Source organism: Rhamphochromis sp. 'chilingali', assembly GCF_963969265.1.
Source record: "Rhamphochromis sp. 'chilingali' genome assembly, chromosome: 12".
Lineage (NCBI taxonomy): Eukaryota > Metazoa > Chordata > Actinopteri > Cichliformes > Cichlidae > Rhamphochromis > Rhamphochromis sp. 'chilingali'.
In genome coordinates this window covers 5,873,665-5,893,914 of record NC_137939.1, presented here as the reverse complement: position 1 = coordinate 5,893,914, position 20,250 = coordinate 5,873,665, and the positions used below count along the sequence as shown (strand labels likewise).

The 20,250-nt window shown below is 39.3% G+C and overlaps 1 protein-coding gene across 2 annotated transcripts in view; it reads right to left on the bottom strand.

The window, feature by feature from the left end:
• cntn3a.1 (contactin 3a, tandem duplicate 1) overlaps window positions 1-20,250 on the bottom strand; it is an 84,902-nt gene that overhangs the window by 53,805 nt on the left and 10,847 nt on the right. Inside the window, exon 3 of one of the 2 annotated variants that reach the window (XM_080898465.1) lies at window positions 5,902-6,034. In XM_080898465.1, the coding sequence (XP_080754591.1) occupies window positions 5,902-6,034 (133 nt within the window). Of the gene's footprint in view, window positions 1-3,543; window positions 3,945-5,901; window positions 6,035-20,250 lie in introns of those variants that run through there. The other variant, XM_080898466.1, reaches the window with a different exon arrangement.

Below are 20,250 nucleotides of genomic sequence, written 5' to 3'. Positions count from 1 at the left end.
TAGTCGAAATCCGCCTTTTGCCAACATGTTCCTCAAGTCAGAACACAGGGTGATTGCTGCATCTTCCTCTGCAATTGACTTAAGACAGTCGTCCACGTAAAAATTTTTCTTGACTGTCCTTGCAGCTTCTTGACCAAATTCCCTTTCGAAATCAGTAGCGCATTTCTGAAGTGCAAAAGATGCAACACTTGGCGAAGAGGTGGCACCAAAGATGTGGACCAACATTTTGTGTTCTGCAAGCTTCTCCTTGTAATTCCCATCAGACCACCAAAGAAACCTGAGGAGATCTGTATCTTCCTTGCTGACTCTGACCTGGTGGAACATGGCCTCCACATCAGCCATTACTGCCACAATCTCCTGTCGAAACCTCAGGAGGACTCCCACCAGTGAGCTTGTCAAATCCGGTCCCTGCAAGAGATGCTGGTTCAGCGATGTTCCTTGAAAGCTTGCCCCGCAGTCGAAGACAACACGTAACCTTTGCTTGACCGGATGTCTCACTCCATGATGAGGCAAATACCATGTTCGTCCCTCCAGTGACTTACATTCAGCATCGTTCAGTTTGATCGCGTAACCCTTTTTTAGGATATCATCCATATATGCAACATATTCCTCGTAAAACTTGACATCTCTGGTGAATCTTTTCTGTAAGTTCAGCGCACATTGCACTGCGACTTCTCTGTTGCTTGGCAAGCACAGCGCCTTGCTTCTCACTGGAAGACAAATACTATAATGGCCATCCTCCAGTTTTGCAGACTGAGACACCATGTTCAGAAACTGACGATCTTCCTTGGACATTTCAAGATTTTCGTCTTGTCCTGCATCAGGAAAGTCCTGCTTAAACTGTAGCTGCCAGAGCTCTTCCAACCTGGCTACTGATATCCTATTCACAGTCACTTGTGCCGATCTGTTTCTCCCACTCATGTCGCCTCCACTCCTAAGTGGTCCATTTACTGTCCAACCTAATATTGTTCTCACTGCGTAGGGTCCATTGTCCACGCTGTTTACCACCTTAAGCGGTTCCATGGCTTTGGGAACATTCACTCCTATGAGTAATCCAACATCCGCTTGGATAGTGGGAAGTTTCACTTCCGTCAGGTGTGACCACCTGTCAACATCTTCTTGGCTTGGGATATTGTTTTTACTTACAGGAATGTGGTCTTGTGCATACACCTCTGAAAGTTTAATAAACTGGCTACCATCCAGACTACTGACTTCCAGTCCAGTCACAATGCAGGTGTTCACAACAGATTCATTTACCATCGTGCGGAGTGAAATTTTCGTAATTCGTCCATTCAGGTTCAGTTGTTTTATCAGTGACTCTGTCACAAAGGTGGCTGAGCTGCCTTGATCCAAGAATGCATATGTTGTTACTGTCTTGGTTCCTTTCTGGGCCTTGACACATACTGGAACGATTGGAAGAATACAATCTTCCTTACCGGCCCCAGTCATGCTGAAAGTTGCTGTTGTTTGTACAAGAGCACTTGATACGAACTGTTGAGCAGCCCCCCTTGCTGTTTCTTCTTGTGAGTCCCTATTGGTGATGTGCAGCAGGGTAGGATGCAGTCGAGAGCATTCTTGACAATGGAGCTTGTCTTTGCAGCTGCTACTCATGTGGCCATGTTTCAAACAGGCAAAACACAGTCCTATGCTCCTTAAAAACTCAATCTTGTCCTTGTGAGGCTTGTCCTTGAGCTTTCTGCAGATTTGGAGGTTGTGTTGCTCTCCCTTGCAATAAACACAAGGTTTGCTGCTTGAATCCACTTGGACGGTCCGTGTTTTTGATGCCACTTGTTTGGCACTTTCTGTCTTGTTTTCCATTTGAGGGTCAGTGATTGCTGTTGTAAACACTTTCTTTGGTTTGAATGTCTCTGCATATTGTGGCTTTGCTCTTTGTCTGAATGAGTCCTTCACACCTGTTGTAGTTTCCCTTATATTTCCATAAAGTGGGTGTAGCACATACCTAACTTGCTTATTGATAAAGTTGACAAAATCCTTAAACTTGACCTTTTTCTTAGTTTTGTCTTGCAGGTCACAAGCATATTTTCGCCACGCTTCTTTAAGTTTGTAAGGAAGCTTGTTAGCTAATGCCCTTAGGTTAGACGTATTATCCAAGTCTTCCATGTAGTTAACATCTGTCATTGCATTGTAGCAGCCGGTGAGAAACAATGCAAAGGACTGTAGTGCAGTGCCGTCTTCTGGCTTAATTGTCTGCCAATCCAAGGCCTCCTTTATGTAGGCTTCAGCTATCTTAAAGTCATCTCCAAAAAACTCTTTGAGCATTTGTTTCGCCTTTGTATAACCCACTGAAGGTTCCATGTGGATGCAACTTTTAACCAACTCATGTGGTTGTCCACTCGTGTACTGAAGCAAATACTGTAGATGATCACGATTATTATCAGTGCGGTTTTCAATTCCATGTTCAATGGAACCGATAAAAGAGTTGTATTCAAGTGGATCTCCGTTGAAAGTTGGAATGGAGATGTCAGGTAATAGAGAAGCTTTGTGATTCTTTACCAGGTACTCAGTGACATTAACTTGCTGAGAAATGGCTTGACACAAACTATCGAGCACAGGTTCACCGGCCCTTTCAGTGCTTGGCGCAGGCACTGTCCTTTCATGCATTGGTGTCTGCACATCGTCGCCATCGTAGGGTGCTGATGAGACGTACTGCGATGTTGGGTGGAATGTGGTTTTAATTTCAGTTTTGCCATTCTGATCATCATCTGCAAAAATGCTCATGTCTGGCTGTGTATCTTCATATTTTTGCAAAACTTTCAGTTTTGCATCTGACTCAGCAAGGGCAGTCTGCATAGCATGCATTTCCTTTTTAGCCTTTATTGCAGCCTCTTTTCCTTTCATTTCTGCGTACCAATCCGCTTCTTCCTTTTCTATTGCCAAACTCTTCTCCAGAGCTGCAGCCTTTGCCTTTAATGCAGCACGCTCCATTTCTACCTTTAATCTAATAGAGGAAGATGTAGAAGAAGATGTAGAGGAAATGCTTCCGCGCTGTGATCCAGATCTACTGGAGCGTTTGCTTGCCGACTTTGATGACATGGACCTATTGTCTGCCTGCTTTCTTGTGTCGTCCTCTCTGTTCTGTTCAGAGAGTTTCATGACTTCATTCATCCACCCTTCACATTTCCAAAAGAAATCATTCAGGGACTTGTTCTTTGGATCAAACCAACTATTTTGATCTTCCAAAAATTCCTCTTCACTCATAAGTTGTTGCAGTTCAGAATTTAGGCTAGCAAAGTCTTGCTGCAAAGAGCTAAAGTCAACTCGTAATTTATTTTTAACGAGGTCAACGTTTGCATCATCTTCCATTAATTGCTCAATTTCTTTTTTCATGCCGGTTAATTGAGAGAGCTTATGTCTACGTGTGTTGACATTTCTAGTCTTGCAGTCTTCCATAGCCTTCTCAGTCATTTTTACAATCCTTTTTCCACTGTTTTGTTCGTCCATGGGTAGCAAAATTCCAAACTCAATCAATACACATGCACCTCAGCAAATTTTAAAAAAAAGGCAAGGCAATTTAAGACTTACGGTTTTCCATCTTCAGTTTTTCCTCGGTTCGGTATTTCCTTCTTACTTTATAGTCAGGCGTTTCCAAACTCCATTAATCCGTGAAGAGCAGGTTTTTTGACTAATGTAGGTTTCCTTCTAATGGAGCCTTAGCTTGACGCTCCGCTTGGTCCCTCTTTCCTTATCCACAAAAAACAAAAAACGAAACCGCAGTCCTTGATAGCTTCTCAATATTTACTTCAAAAGTCCAAACAGGTACACAGCAACAGAATTCCAAATTACAAAAACTTATAAAGGTCAATTCAAAATGGATGAAGAGAGATTGCGAGGTCAAAAAACCATATGGCTCCACTCTCCTCTCGCCCAACTTCCTGTTTTCTGCACTATCAAAATAAAAGCATACATTTCAAATTAAACTGCATGTAGGCTTCTACACTCACGCTAAATCAAAACCACCGCTAGCTGGCACACGACAATAACAGGCCGTAACAATGCCCCCGATATGTCTGTCTAAATATCAGCCCCATCATCAAAAGAGATATCACAGCAGCTGTCATCAATCTGGAAATCAGTTACTGATGTGGTGTACCAACTGCCACAGTTGGTGGCACCTGCTATAATTAAAGAACTAATTAAAACAAAATTTGATTTTATGTGAATCCAGGCGTGCCCTCAGAACTTAAACTAAGAAGGGCAGAACAATTTGCAGATCTGAACTCGTAAACGAGTTTTCGTTTAAAAACTAAAATGACCAATTGCTTATTAAGTATTCCAGCCGATCCAAGTGATAACATCTTGTACATTCATTTCAATTTGTATCCATTAGGCATAACACCAAGGATCTTCAAGCTACATTAACGCCCGCATATGCTTATGTATGAGGGATCATTTTGAGCTATTACACATTAAATGCTTGGTTTTTGCGATTTGTATTTAATTACCCTGCCAGAAAACAGCTATGTAGCCCCATTTGATAGATTATAAATTAATAGCTTATGTGCTTGATGCACTTTAAAGTAAATCATTGCTTCTCATTTATTTTAATTTGTCAACATTTTAGAACTGTACATTAATTTTTTTTTTAGCACTGGGACTCCTCAGCTACACAGGGTATGTGTACTGAACAAAGACAACCTGCAGCAACTGTTTACTGCACCTCAATCCGTCAAGTGATTTGCATCATGTTTATCATAGTGATAACCTCAGATCAGATGCCCCGTGGCAGTGTCTGTGCATCTTTACCAGTGGGACTGTAAAGAAAGCCTACAGCAGAAAGACAGTTTCTGTCATATTATTCCTATTGTGTGAAAGAAACTCCATTAATGTGTCGCTCTATCACCCAGTCTCAACAATGACATCAGAGAGGTGGTGCTTGACTCTCTTGATCTTTTCACTGGTCAGGGATAGCAACGACAGGAAGCTCTTTCACTGAACTGTATAGATCAATGTCAAGCTGTCAATGGTAAATGGACTGATTCTTATATAGTGCTTTCCTATTCTCCTGAAGCTCCCAAAGCGCTTTACACAACATGCCTTATTCACTCAATCATACAAGCACTTTTTCTATGCTCAAGTGTTTTTTTGTCTAACATTCACACACATTCACACACCAGTGGATGCATTGGAGAGCAAGTTGGAATCAGTATCTCAAGGATATTTGGCATGCAGACTACAACCACAAACCTTCTGCAGATTGTAGCTTCTACCTTCAGTCTACCTCCTGAGCTACAGCCACCCCAGAGCAAATATACAAAACACCTGCAACTAAGGGCAGTTAATTAATAATTAATAATTTACAAAGAATGAGCAATGACATCAAATCAGTTTTATTAAGGCGATAAATCCTTTTACCATAGATTAATATAAGCCTTATTATTAATGTTATGTTGCTTTTGAAGTGAACTATTTGAATGACAAAATAGAGCAGCCAACACTCGTGTGCTTGGTTAACAAGCTGCATTTATAAACTGTATGGCTGTGATGCAAGGACCTCTTAATTAGGGCTAAGTAACAGATTAATAGAATTTCACTTACCCAAAGTGGAACATAGAAATGGTTTTTCTATTAGATTCTATTAAAAAGGCTCCAACAGGCACAAACAGCACAAAAATACAAGCGGTCCAACTCAGTTACTGGAATTTACTGGAATTAGGGGAGATGAAGCTTAGGAAACTGTAATAAGCCTGTACTGGCTGTGACTGAGAGAGACACAAATGTGTTATTGCAGGAGGCAAGCATCTACAAATCACAGTGGTCACAGTTTATAAAAATAAAAAAAATATCCATACTGTACAGTTTTTAAGAAAATTTCTGGCTACCTTTTCCGTCTCTGGAATATTACTTGGGAAGCATGCATAAAGCCATGTCTGCAGCTGTTACCTGTAGAAAGGAGGTGGGTGTCCCTGGGCCTCACAGCTAAACACCACCTCCCTGCGACTTTCGCCAGAACGAATGGGAAACACCACACTGCCAGGTTGTTTGGTAAACATGGGCCTCAGCAGGACTCCGCTTCCTGGGTGAAGAACCAACAAAACTAGATCAGCTTTGATGTCCTGCTAAACTGAAAACCACTTTGCACAGGTTTTTTTTTTTTCTGCAAGCAAGTGGATATTGAAGTCCTAGCGAGGGAGCGAGGGAGGAAAATTCTACGCAGGAGAAGCATAAACAGTACGCATTTCATGCATGGATCTTTCGATCATGTGAGTAGAACTTGCTTGATCCCTGCAGTACTGCATAATCAGCTGGTAACCTTCATAAAACTTTAATGCAAACATCTGAAGGTACAGACTTGTCAAAAACAAACCACACTGCCACCACACTTAAATTTAATTTAAACCCTTCAAACCTATTGCAGCCTTCCCAGGGGATGTCAGCCAATAAAAGATCTGAAGTAAAATGCCATAACAAACACTTAATTTGAATCTTTCTCTCTCATTTGACATGTCAAATTGTACCCTCGTAACTTAAAGTAAAAGACTCTCTGATTTCCAAAGTTGAGAGGGAGGAAATATTTGAGGGTGTGAGTGTGCTTTTACACATCACCTTGAATTACACTTTAAAGTATTTGTGCACTAATGCACTGTGTTGATGGTGGAGAACTGTTACAATACTCATTCCTTATGTGTTGCTTTATATGGACGAAACACCCAATACATATATATTAATTACAACAGTGTATTTAAATTCCTGGAGTGATAATAGAGAACCTTGATTAAAAAAAAATTTAATACAAGAACAAAAAACATAGACAACAAGGACAGGAGCATGTGTGACATTCGTTTCCTGGTTAATTACTAAGGTACAACAGAGATTACATGTTATTCATCAAAAGCATAAGAGTGATTCCTGTGGTAGTCAGTGCTTCATTACAATAAACATTTCTTTTTAAGGTGGAAGGGGAATTCATTTGTGTTTACCACAAAGCATTTGCATTTCAGTAATGGCACAGAAGTTGGAATATTTCATCATTAGGGCAACTAATCTGTATGAGAGACAGGTATCATCCTCGCGTCTCTGGAGTCCTGGGAGTACTCAAGATTCAAAATAACTCTCTGAAAGGGTGGAGATGTTTGACAAGGGACCTCATTGTTCCTTTCTGCAAGCATAACCCTTCAAGAAAGTTACACAGAACAAAAGGCTGTCTAATTATAATCTTTGTTACATGTAGCATGTCCCTCAAAGCAGAAAGGAGAGATGAATGATTACTAGAAGATCCTTATTGTGCAGCCTTTATTAAAATAAAATTGCACGGGAACTTGAAAGGAAGACAAACATGAGATGAATCATTTGGCTTATTAAAGTGACTATAAAGGATAAGAAAGTTTAGCAGTTTACATTTAAGAGTAAAATCCCACATTTTTAATATCTGTAATATTCTGAATATTTATAATTGTGCTATTTGTGTATAGTACAGCTATTTCTTATATTTTGTAACTTTGTAATATATTTTATTATTTAATTTACTTCAGTCTGTTACTGTTTGTATTGTCTTGTAACAATCGTAACCACATAATTTCCTTAAGGATTAATAAAGTATTATGATTCTGATTTCAATAAGATAAACATTTATCTTCAACATATGTCTTAAGCCACCTCACATTTCTTTGAATTTGCAAGGAAAATGGGAAATGGATGAAGTAATTTACTAAAGCATGTGCAAACATCCTTGGAGCTTGAAAGCCAACTGCATTTTTAAATATAGCATGAAATCTCTTAAGCAAACTTTCTTGTAACTTGCATAAACAGTCTTCAGGAATATCTTTCCAGATTTCTTCTTCTTTGGATGCTTTTTGTTCTCTTCTCAGTCACGATGATCCTATACTGTTTCAATAATGTTCAGGTCTAGGCTCTGGGGAGGCCAGCCCAGTGTTCTTCTTTGTGTTTTTCTATCCAAGTCCGCTTTTACTCCACTGTTAGTGTGTTGACACTTTTTTCCTAATCCCATTAATTATGACAAGATCCTCAACAACACTGGCTGAAATGCAGCCTCATATCATAACAGAGCCTCCACCATGTGTCACAGATGGCTGCAGGCACTCACTGTCGTACCTCTCTCCTCACCTCCCTACATGTTGACAACGATTTGAATCAAATTTTTCAAATTTGATTCATAATTTAATCAAACCTGTTGCGACTGATTTTCAGTTTAGTTCCCATGTAACATCTCACCTGTTTCTCCTGGTTTCGCTTCCTTAAGAATCGCCTCTCAACTGTCACCTTTCCACTGAGACCATTTCTGTTAAGGCTTCAGTGAACAGTAGATGGATCAACCGATGGGGCGGAATTTATTGTCCTATTTCTTAAGGACATGATTTCCAAATACTGTTCATTTGCTGTAGATGTTTGGGGTTTTTGGGTTGTTGTTTTTTTAAGTATGCCACTTCTTTTTCTGTCCTCCACTCCTCATTTTTTTAAAGTACACTTTGCACACCATGGCGAGATATGACAACATTTCGACCAATAGCTCTTTGAAAATCACCTTGTTCGTGTAAAAAAATATTTTATGTCTGTCAAACTGTGTTATCTTTGGCATTTTTTATACATTCAACTGTTTTTGTGACAGGCTGCTAGTATTAAAGTTGCTAAAGATACCATTTAAAAAATATTCTTTGCTCAGTTGTCTGTTATGTGTGGACATAGCATTGGTTCATAAATTGAGTTGGGTGCCTTTTTCTCTTTGATTGATTCAGAGGTCAGTGTTAAGTGATTTAATAAACAAACAAAATTATTCTTCTGAATCATTTCAGGTACAAGGACTGGACTGAAAATGAGTGAAAAAGCAACAAAGGAAAACTCTGAAAGACCTTCACAAAGGCCAGAGAACTTGTTTAACACCAGTTTAAAAATTGAAAGAAGGTCTGGCTCTTTGGGACTACAATACAAAGAATTGGAGGGTGCCTCCAGACTTTTGCACAGTACTGTATGTTTGGTTATGGTGCTAAACTTACCTGATCGTTGCCAGCACCATGGCAACTGTTATTAAAAGGGTGAATAAGAATAATGAGAAGGGATTGAGTTCCTGGGGCTGTGCCTAGGGGGCTCAGTTCAAACTGATGCAAACTCTCTGAAACTCTTTCGTTGCCTTAACGGGAATGAAAGCAAGATGCGGTAGGGAATGCAGAATGACTGTCAAGCTTGCTTTCTGGTAATCGAACATTAAGGTTCTACACGCTACACCAGTCTGAAATCCACAGGCCCAAGAAATCAGTGAGAAATTTCTTTTCTTCCCAGGAAGGCGTTATTTTGGAGGTATACTTGCTGGCCTAAAAAGAGAACAGATACATATTGCAAAGACATCTGGACAACAGAAAGTTTTCAATTTAAAATCAGTACTGACACTCTGGTTGACAGACTGTTACGCCTTGTAAGACATAAAAAAAATGTAATTGTTATTTATAATATGTATGTAACTTTGTAATTTCAACGTGTTGTCGCCTCTTGGCCAGGACTCCCTTGCAAAAGAGGTTTTTAATCTCAATGGGACTTTTCCTGGTTAAATAAAGGTTAATAAATAAAAGTCAAAGTCATGCTAAAACCAGGCTGTCAAAATCTGATAGCAGGTCCAACACCAAGACCCATAAAATACAGAAAGTAAAAAGATAAAAGTTCTCTATCAGAGAAGCGCAGTGATCCAGAATCCTAACAGGAAGTTGGCTGGGGAATGCCGCAGGATAAAGCTGGAGGTCATTATGAAATAAGCCGGCTTTGCTCATATCTGTCACCTGCTGCCAGATGGTGATACGCGCGTGTTTTCTAAGACTCCTCCGACAACACAAGACTCAGCATCGGAGCAAAAGTGGAAGGCAGAGAGAGCTGTTTCAGAGGCTGAAATAAAAACTAATCTCAAATTCAATACTAGCTGACAGCAAATGAATTCCTCCAGCTTACCTCAGCATGAATAAATAGGCATATGGGGAGTCAGCTGTGGGGGAGGTATCGGCCGTTTGTGAGGCCCCAAATCCATTAGTTTCAGCTCAGGGTTTTATGCATCAAATAAAAAAAAAAAAAGAAAAAAAGCCAATCTTGCTTTTTAAGGCATCTTCCCCGCTGTCCAGGCCGATAAGGTACATCTTTAAGGTCTGTCATTTAGGAACAGCAAATGCTACTCAGTTTGGTTCAGGTTATTTCAAGCACAGTATGAGTTTGATCAAATCTTATTCAAAGGCTTGAAAAATGTGGTAGTCTTTTTTTTAATTCATGAAAAACCGAAATATTGAACTATAAAGAATAAAACAATTAGAAACTTCACTAGAAAAGAGAGGGAAAATTAACACAGTCTTGTGATTCAAGTGCTACAAACTTACAGAGAAATACTGCAAATACATAAAAAGAAAAACAGGAGTTAACAGAGCTAATAAAAAAATGTGCCAGCCAATACTGCTGTGACTATCAGCTGGGGTGTGCTGTGCTGTGCTGCATTTTCACTTACACTGTCTTTGTAAGAGAAATGTGACATGAATGTTCCAACCATGTCACCACATCTTCTAGCAAATCAAAACTACTGCATCTCAAATGCAATATCACCAATTGCACCAAGTGTTTCCAGAGCTGTGTACACTGGGGAAACAGAATTGATTAGGTCCAAGCCCATATACGGGAGTAACAAATTAAAGTTATTTCTTTGTTGTTCTCTGTTGTATATTGAATGTCTACATAAAGACAGGTATATATTGTTTTGAGAAGGATATTTTCATCTAGTTTAATCAAGTTTCCTCCTGTACATGAGTAAGAAGGTCATTTGTCAACCATCAGATGTCAAGATATAGTAATAGGGATATTTATTATAAATGTGTAGAATGTTTTTAACCACAGCCACGAATGCCTGACCATTTTTGGTTTTAATTTTCGTCAATGTAGTATAGATTTCTTTCTTTCTCTACAGACTAAAAACCTAATATACAGTGATAACCCATATGGAAAAGATATATATAAATCTTATAAAGTTTGTATCTGTCTTGTGTGAAAACAGGTATAAGATCCCTTGAAGAATTATATAATGAAACTTGTATGTTTTGGAAACTTACTAAAACAATATATGAAAGTAATGACAAAGTGGCCACTTTCATGAGTAAATCATATACGTTTTTACTATTTCTTTTCTATATAGGAATATAGTGTGAAATCTGTGTAAAATATTGTATTTGTCTTGTTTATGATTGCATACGCTCTAATTAAACTACGCTATATGAGTCAGTGTTCTCCTCCACAGGTTCTCCTCAAGGGTGCGTCCTATCGCCCTTATTATTCACTCTCTATACAAATATGTGTCAGAGCAGACATGAAAACAGGGCCATCATTAAATATGCAGATGACTCTGTTATTGTCAGCTTACTGAAAGAGGGTGAAACTAACCACGGTCCAGTCATTGATGACTTTGTTCAGTGGTGTGAGGAGTCTTATCTCCAGCTGAACATATCTAAAACAAAAGACATGGTTGTTGATTTTAGGAAACAACAAAATGGGCAAGCAGTCACTTTAATTAAAGGTCAGAAAATAGAGCAAGTACAATCATATAAATATCTTGGGACCATAATAAATGAAAAACTGAACTTTGATCAAAATTGCAAATCAGTTTGTAAAAAGGGTCACCAGCACCTTTATTGCCTTAGGAAACTTGTTCATTTCCACATTGACCAAAAAATTTTAACTTTGTTTTATCGTTCTTTTATTGAGTCTGTTTTATCCTTTTGTTTGGTGGCATGGTTTGGTCAGACCTCTGTCACAGAGAAAAACTCTCTAAATCAGATAGTGAGATGGTCCAGTCGTCTGATAGGTGAGCCACAGTCTTGTTTAGCCTCCCTGTACTCTAAGCAGGTACAGAGGATGGCTTTATCAATCCTTAATAATGGTTCCCATCCTCTAAGGGGTGAATTTCAGCTTCTTCCCTCAGGACGGAGGTTTCTATTTCCGAGATGCAGGACAAAGCGTTATAAAAATAGCTTTGTCCCCGTTGCTGTCACTGAATTAAATAAGAACTGTTTTTGATTCGAAATATTAAAGTATGTGTCACAGTGAGTTTTATATATTTACTAGGTATGTGTGTTTTTAAAGGGATGTCAAATGCTGTCATTTTTCTGTAAAGCAAATTTACCTTGCCTTTAGGTATAAATAAAGTTACCTTACCTTACCTTACCTTACCAGTTATGACAAAGAAATCCCTGAAAATAAATGACTGGGGAAAACAATCATTTTCATTCATTCTTTCAAATAAAAACTAATTTGATGATAATTTAAGAAAATAAGTACAATTGCATCTTTGCTGCTACACAAGGTAACAAACATAAGCTGTTTACATTCATGCACAGGAATGCTGACATGCTGTGACGCAAAAAGTAAAGTCAATGTCTGCTCACAGCAGTTCTCCAAGCTACTGTTTTTCTTCCATCGCAGATATATATTACTGGTAATGTATTTATAAGATGCATGTAAAAAGAGGGAGGGTTGATGTGATCCAGTTATCAGGGAGTCATACAGCTTAGCCTCACTAAAGTTTTATTCCAGGGTGATGCAAAGGAGGCTTCAACTGACTGTCAAGCTGTGGGCTCAGGAGAAGCAGCAGCCATGGAACAGTGGGCTCTTTTACACTGTGGGAAGTTTTGTGAGGAGTGCTACAACTATATCCACCCTGGGAAACTTGTGAGTGGCATGAGGTATTGCTGACACTGATATGACCCCACTCTAGGGCTGTGCGATATGACCAAAATCTCATATCCCGATATAACAATTCTATCGCCCTGATAACGATATAAATCACAAAAATTTAACATTTTCTGTAAATTCTGTGAATCTCGGGCAGCTCGACTTGCGTGAAGTGTTTCCAGCTGGGCGTCATGTAGCTGGAGTCGAGTGTTTTAACCGATGCATGAAACTATACATTTTTAGACATAAGTTGTAAAGACGTGCTGCGGGGAAAAGCCTGTTCTAACGTTTGAGTCTAAGGTTTATTTTTTAGCACCTGGCGGCTCTTTTTTTACTTCTCATCTGTAAATAATCTGCTCTTTCATGTGATTCAGTTTATTTTGAAAAAGTCTCAACAGGATCTTGAGCTTTATTGTGAAAGGTTTATGTGGAACATAAACAAGCGGACACGCGATGGTGTTACCGTCGTTGTTGCTAATGACAACGCATAAGTAGTGTGGTTATATAAAATATAAGAGAATAAGAGAAAGAGAGAACTTTAGGAAATTAATATAGCCACTACAGTGACCATCAAAAAGATGAAAAAATATTGCTGTAAACAGTTTATTTTGCGACACCACGAAACAGACGATAGCATAAATGAAACGATAGATGTTTTTATATCGTCATCCGATATATATTGTTATATCGAACAGCCCTACCCCACTCCTTGTGTAACCAAAGTGGTACAAAGTCAGGTACATTTCCAATGGATGATAGATTGTCAGGTTTTTAACTTCTCTCTCTTCATGATGGTGACTAAGGATATGCTCTGACTTCAAGTATTCAACAGGCTCCTGGGCCAAGGATCGCTTTTATGTTCCTGACCTAAGATCGTGACCTTTGGGTTCAAATTGATTTTATTCCATAATGTTGCGGGTACCAGCTTTCCAAAGGGAGTTTACAGTAAAGACGCTGCTTTTTTTCCAGGTAGTATAGGAAGCTGATTAGGATAGGGTACTTTCCATTGGAGGCTTGCTGAGCACATCCAGCTGGGAGAAGACCCCAGAGTATGACCCACAGAACATTTAGGGTTCCCGAAACAAAGCTAGAAACAGGTGTTTGGGGGATTCTTTGAATACCCTGTTAAGTCTCTTGCTGCTGTGACTTGAAAATGAATGGATGGATAGATTCTCAAAATTGTTATTTATTATTCTTGATGGGAGGAATATTCACAGGGAGGAACAGTCCACATCTTTACATATCTGTATAGAAAACTTCAAAGACACTCTGAGATCTTGCTTGAGGATTCCTAAAGGCTTTGCCATGTACTGATGAATCAGTGAGTGAGTCAATATTTGAAACTCCACTCACGTCTTAGATTCATACATGAGGGTACAAAGGAAAGTGAAAGATGTTCCATTACTTTGTATTAGACTGCTAGCTAAAAGTTTCATTTTCACTTGCGTCACTAAGCCATTTGGAGTCAGTAAAATGTGTATTTTAAAACATGTTTTCAATTTAGAGTAATAGCTGGCTGTAACGAAAAACAAAATTCAGGTTTATCTTAAAAAATCTTAAAGAACCCAATCTACACTAAAAAGTTTTGTTGGGAATACAAATCCATATTTCAGTCAAACATTTTCATTATGTGAGCTTTTGTTGACTGCCACTATCCTATTGGCAAATAAAATGGCAATTGCAAACACACTGGCTGTTGTTTAATTTTTGTATCAGATCAGTTTTGCACTTGTCATTTGTTGCTAAATGCAGTAAAGAGCAGTATTTACAGCACTTGGAGCAATCAGTATTGTTATCTTAATTTTACCAGTCGTCCTCTGCTTGTTGTGTCAAGAGAAGGGGCTTTGCACACTTGTCAAAGTGCACAGTGAAACAAAGAGCTTAGGAAAAATCCCAGCAAAGACTCCCAACAAAGTATGCTCAAATGAAACAAATGCATATAAACGAGGTAAGCAACATTAATGTGTGTGTGTGTGTGTGTGTGTGTGTGTGTGTTTCTTATTTTCCCTTTTGTTTTTTCTTAATAAAAGTTTTTTTTTCCCTTCTACTTAGCTTAGCTATGCAGCAAGCAGAGCAAATGGATCCCCCGTTACACAATTAGGGGAGCGCAGTTTTGCTAAAAATCATAAATATGTTTATAATGATATGCTTTGAAAAGTAAACATATCAATATGCAGTCTGCAAAATCCTGATTATATTTAAGCAACCTGTGTCGGGCATTAGTTTACTATTCTCAACTATGAAAAACAAGTAATAAAACTGATTTTTGGGTGAGCCTTTAAGTTGGTGCACTGAAACCTGTTTGGTGTTTGTATACCACATCATGCTTTGGCTGTCAAACAGGGATTATAAACAGCTAAAACTCTGATTTTAGCATGGCTGAAATGCCCAAATGATCTGTGAGCCCAAATTAGCCAACTTTATCAACTAACCTGCTGATCAGAGAGTATTTGTCTGTGGTTACTCTTATATCAGGTAGGACTCCAAGATGCCCCAAGGTAATGTGTTCATTCAAACCTGGTCCCTCAATTTGAAACACAATCCCTCATAACTGTTGTTTTCACTGGTTTCTTACAGGTTTCCACAACATATAAACTAAAGAAAATCGTGTGCAAGCCTCAGTGACACCACTGCTTTGCCAAGCTACTGGCTGTGCATTTTGGCTGTGACAATAAAAGTCAAAATATATGACTTCTTAAAAGGTGAAGACACCCAATTTTATACGTAAGGCAGATTCTTCCAATGTTATTTCTCAGTTATTGTGAAGAGAAAAAACAAACAAACATTTGATTGCTGGTTAAACCTTTCAGCTTAATGGGATTATGTGTTTTTGTATCCAGCTTTGCTAAAATTGTTCTCCTTCAATGCCGACTATAGATGTTTCTAGGATTGTACTCCTGCCAATTATTTTTAGGCAGATGCTTGTAAATTTGTAGAACTTTGAATAAAGTGTTCAAATTAATATTTTGCATCAATAGAAGATCATTTTTGGCAAGCTGCTATCCACAGCAAATGACAAAAGACACACGAGTATTTTTTTTCCCTAATGACCAGATTGCTGTACACTACCCCTTTGATTCATTTGAATATTTCAGAATTTCGTTTTTAATTAAGCAGAAATTCAATCTTTTCCTTCAAGGCTTTACGTGTAATGACTTACTTCATAATAAAAATGGAATTTCTCAATAAAACATGAGTAATAAATTTTTATGATGCTCCACTGACTGTTTTAAGACAGTATGACAGAACCACAGAGTCACATAAAAACCTTTGACCCAGTGTTTGAAGTTGCTTGCTGTGTTAAGTAGTGATACAACAATCCAGCTTCATCAGGTGTAATCTTTGGCTTTGGGTATCTGTCAACGCTGAGTATCAATATGATACAAGGGGACAAAGTAAGGCATAAACCATAAAAACGATCATTTTGACTATTAATTACATATTATTTAACATAGTACATGGATAATTTTACATGTGATTTATTTGAACTTCAAATAAAAGCAATTTTAAATTAAAGCTGAAAGCAGAGAGGGCCGTCGCATTGCGGTGGAGTCGAGCCCTGCCCAACATCTCCTATGCCCACTAGGTGACAATGGAGAATACCATTTACCAACATGTCACACTGATGCATGCCATTTGTGGAATCACCAGTTAAACGTTCATCTAGATCGAATGATGATCATAACCTACTGTGCATTTCCACTTCGCACTAGCTGGTGTCCTAACTATTGCTGAGAAATGGCATATCAATGTGTTCGGGGCTCGATTCTCATCCTGCCTGTGAAGTTTGGGAGACATTGGACAATGTGCCTTTGAGTTACAGCAGTTTAGTAGTTCATGGCGGCCATGACCACACCATTTTACAAAACCCCAAAAGCTTCACAATTTAACATGACCAAGGTCTTCAGGTTCCGCACAATATCATGTTGATCTGATGAAATCTCTAGGGGGACTTCTTCGTGAAAGATTGAGGCCTTAAAATGGCGAAAAATGTCGCCAAATTTGCTAATTAAATTTTAAATACATGATTTCCTGTTAAGTTTAGTATGTGGTTCCAATAGACTAATTTTTACGTCTTCATTTCTTACATAAGGCTGCCAAATTTGAAAGCGACCATAAAACATGAAAGCCTTCATCACATTGGAGGTCTGTGCCAAGATTCATGAGTTTTAGAGCTTTCCAAGTCCTTCAAAACCTATGTCCTATTTCATGGTGATTTACATGGCAACCACGGTGCGCCGTTCAATGAAACCTCACGGTTTTCACACTGAAGCATCATAAAGGCTCACTGTTTTTTTTGGTGGAGGGGCTCAATCTAAGTGGAGCAGTAAGTGCTCCCACTAGGTGGCGCTCTAACCACTGCTGGCAATGGTCATATGAATCTGTTCAGGGTGGGACTCATGCCTGTGAAGTTTGGGGGAGATTGGCCAACATTTCTTTCAGTTCTAGCAATTTTGTGCTTCATGGTAAAACATCAAAATTCACCATGCCGCCAGGGCCACGCCTTTCGACGAAGGCTCACAGTTTTGAATGTAACCTAAGACCAACTCATTAAGGCTTTCCTGGACAAATTTGAGGCTGTTGGGATCATCCGCCTTGAAACATTACCCCAAAGTGTAAAACATGACATTTCCTGTTCCCACTAGGTGATGCTGTGAACACTGTAAAATATTGCAGTTGAAATGTCTTCAGGAGCAGAGCCGCAAACCTGAGAAGCTTGGTCCAGATTGGACAATGCATGTGGGAATATGAACAAATTAAAATATCATGGCAAATTATCGAAATTCGCTATGGTGCCACGTGGTGAAAATTGAAAAGCAGTTTAATGTGGCCCAGGTCTGTAGTTTAGTCTGACCGAATATGAAGTTGAAGTTGATCCCTAGGAGGAGTTCACAAAAGTACAATGCCTGGAAATTGCAAAAATTGCCATTTTCAATTCAAAATGTTGGACTTCGTGTTGGGTTTGGATCATGGGGTCTCCATGGACTCTTTCGTCCATCTTGGCATGTTACATACATGCAATAAATTTCGTTCATTCAGCTCAAACTGTGTCTGTAGTACTTCAACATAACCTGCATAGGTGGAGTGCTAGAGCCATTCTGAAACGCCCAAGTCCAAAGGGCAAGGCAAACTGAAAGAAAACTAACATTAACCTAAACTGGGAGAAATAAACAAACAACATGAAAAACCTGGACATGAAACCTAGAAACATGGCGTGAACAACAGATGACCTGACAAAGAATGAGCAGAAACACACAGACTAAATACACACAAGGGTGATTAGGGGAAGTGGAAACACATGGGGAAACAGCAGACACTAGTCTGACATAACCAGACAAAGGAAGCAAAGCTGACTACACTGACATAGGACACAGACCTTCAAAATAAAACAGGAAACATGAGACGCAGACAAGACAATATAAACTTTGACAACAGAAGAGGGAAACAGGGAGAGGGAAACTTAAACACAGGGGTAGAAAACACAAAGAGAAACTAATAAACAAAACTAATAAACAAATGAACTTAGCTAGCCTAAAGAACTTAAACATAACATCCAAATAAACTAAAACTCAAAACGCTGGATCAACAGACCCAGGAACGTGACAGAGCAGATGCAACAAATTACAAAAAAACTGTGGAAAAAACAGGTGGACATGGTGGAGGACATAGTGTACGCTGTATGGGTATTTTTGACCTAAAAGACCATTCCACAGGAGCAACTGACACCCCCACCTCAGATGTCAGACCAGAAGCTGAGGCAACATGCTCGTGCTCCTCATGAAATCTGCACAGTAATCACACAGAGAGCGATGCAGAGCGGACAGCCTACCAATAGCTCAGCGGCACCACACCAAAAGCAGACTGAGTGAAAAAAAGTCCACTCCGTGATCCAGAGACAGAGGCAGCTGCAAATATAACTCATCCTTTAACAGGGTCACCTGTGGAAACCTTTTACAGCATTAACTTCTTTCTCTTAAGGAAAATTGTGCAATGAACATGTAATGAAAACCATCTGATTGATTAATTAAACAAAAATAAATACAATTTAAAAATATATATTATTCACATGTTAGAGCTCAGTGTGAGAGTCATTAGGTTAATGCAGGCCGCTGCCATTCATGATCATGCTAGTTCCTCATTTCCTTACTCCTAATCTCACTGCGCTCACTTGACCAAAGTTTGGCATCAAGTCAAAAACCTGTCAGTACTGCAGGTGTGAAATACCCTCAACTGCTGACCCCGTCCCTATGATATGATAGCTCTGCCTTTAGCAACCACATGCAGTGCTTGTGGTTTTACTTAGCATAGCTTCGTAAACACTGAAATCCTAGAATTCAGTTTAGCCCCATAGACGATGCAAATGTGTTTTCTGAGGATCAGACCAATCCAAATATTGGACTGGTGTATCCCTAGTATGAAGGTTAGCTGCATCTATGTGGGCAAACTGCATCATGATTGCTCTCTTGCTCTCTGTCTTACTCACTCACTCCTGCATATAGTGCACACCCATGCAACCGGACATTGAAACCTTCAGAGAGCAATAGGGGGAGAGGCGGTTAACTTCAGATAAACTCACTATGGGAATAACTTCCCCTTGGCCCTACTGCTCTCCCACACAGCCAATGCTTACTCTTAAAAAGAACACAGAGTCTGGATAAATAACCTACCAAGTACTGTCTCTACCAAGTATTTCAAGTCTGCATGCTGAAAGAATGATCATGTCTTCTGTAGAACACAGAGGCTTTGGAGGTCTGTACTTACATTGCACCATGCTTTTCTATCGTAAGCAGAACAATGTAATGTAACTCCACACTGAATATTAATGCTCAGTTACTCTGTGTTACCAACTGTGAATGTCAGGCTCAGGACTGAAGCAAGGGGCGTGCAACACAATGCTTTTCAGAAACGATTTGCCCTCTGCTCCTTTGTTAAGCGTTAAATTGCTTTGAATAGCAACGTCTGAATGTGGGTTCTGCAGCTCGTGATTGCAAGAGCAAATTTTGTGACTGCGCAGACTGCAGCCCTAAATTGTCTCCTGTAGGCAGTTTGTCTGACATCAAAACTCTTCCAGGGTTTCCATCGATGTCAAAGACACTGTCTTGTCTGTATATTTAAGAGAATGCCTAAGTAGGCCATAATATGCAGTCCAGAATTGTGGTATAGATTGTAATCCCATAGCAAGTCACAGCTCCCCGAGGAAAGCCTCATTAGACGTCCACTGATGTGTATTGGAATTAGTGATAAGTGGTGCTAATTGCCATGTAGGCAATTTTAGGTGCCGACATGCCGTCGCGCTTTTGAAAAAGAAAAAAACAAAAGACCCGCGTGTGCACGTAAATTCACACAGTGACAGTCACAAACACATGCACGCACACTAATTATTTTAGGTCCCAGCTGTGAGGAGGGGCTGCTGATTTTGAGCAAGGCAACATGAAAGATTACTCATTCCTCAAGATACTGTGCTCATGCAACAAAGCCCTTATTCATCTTGCTCTCAGTTTCAAACTCTGACATTCTGCAGAGAGCTACCATTTGACCCCGAAAAATTTGTAAGGGAGGAAAATTAGGTTTCTCATTAAAAGCAAGATC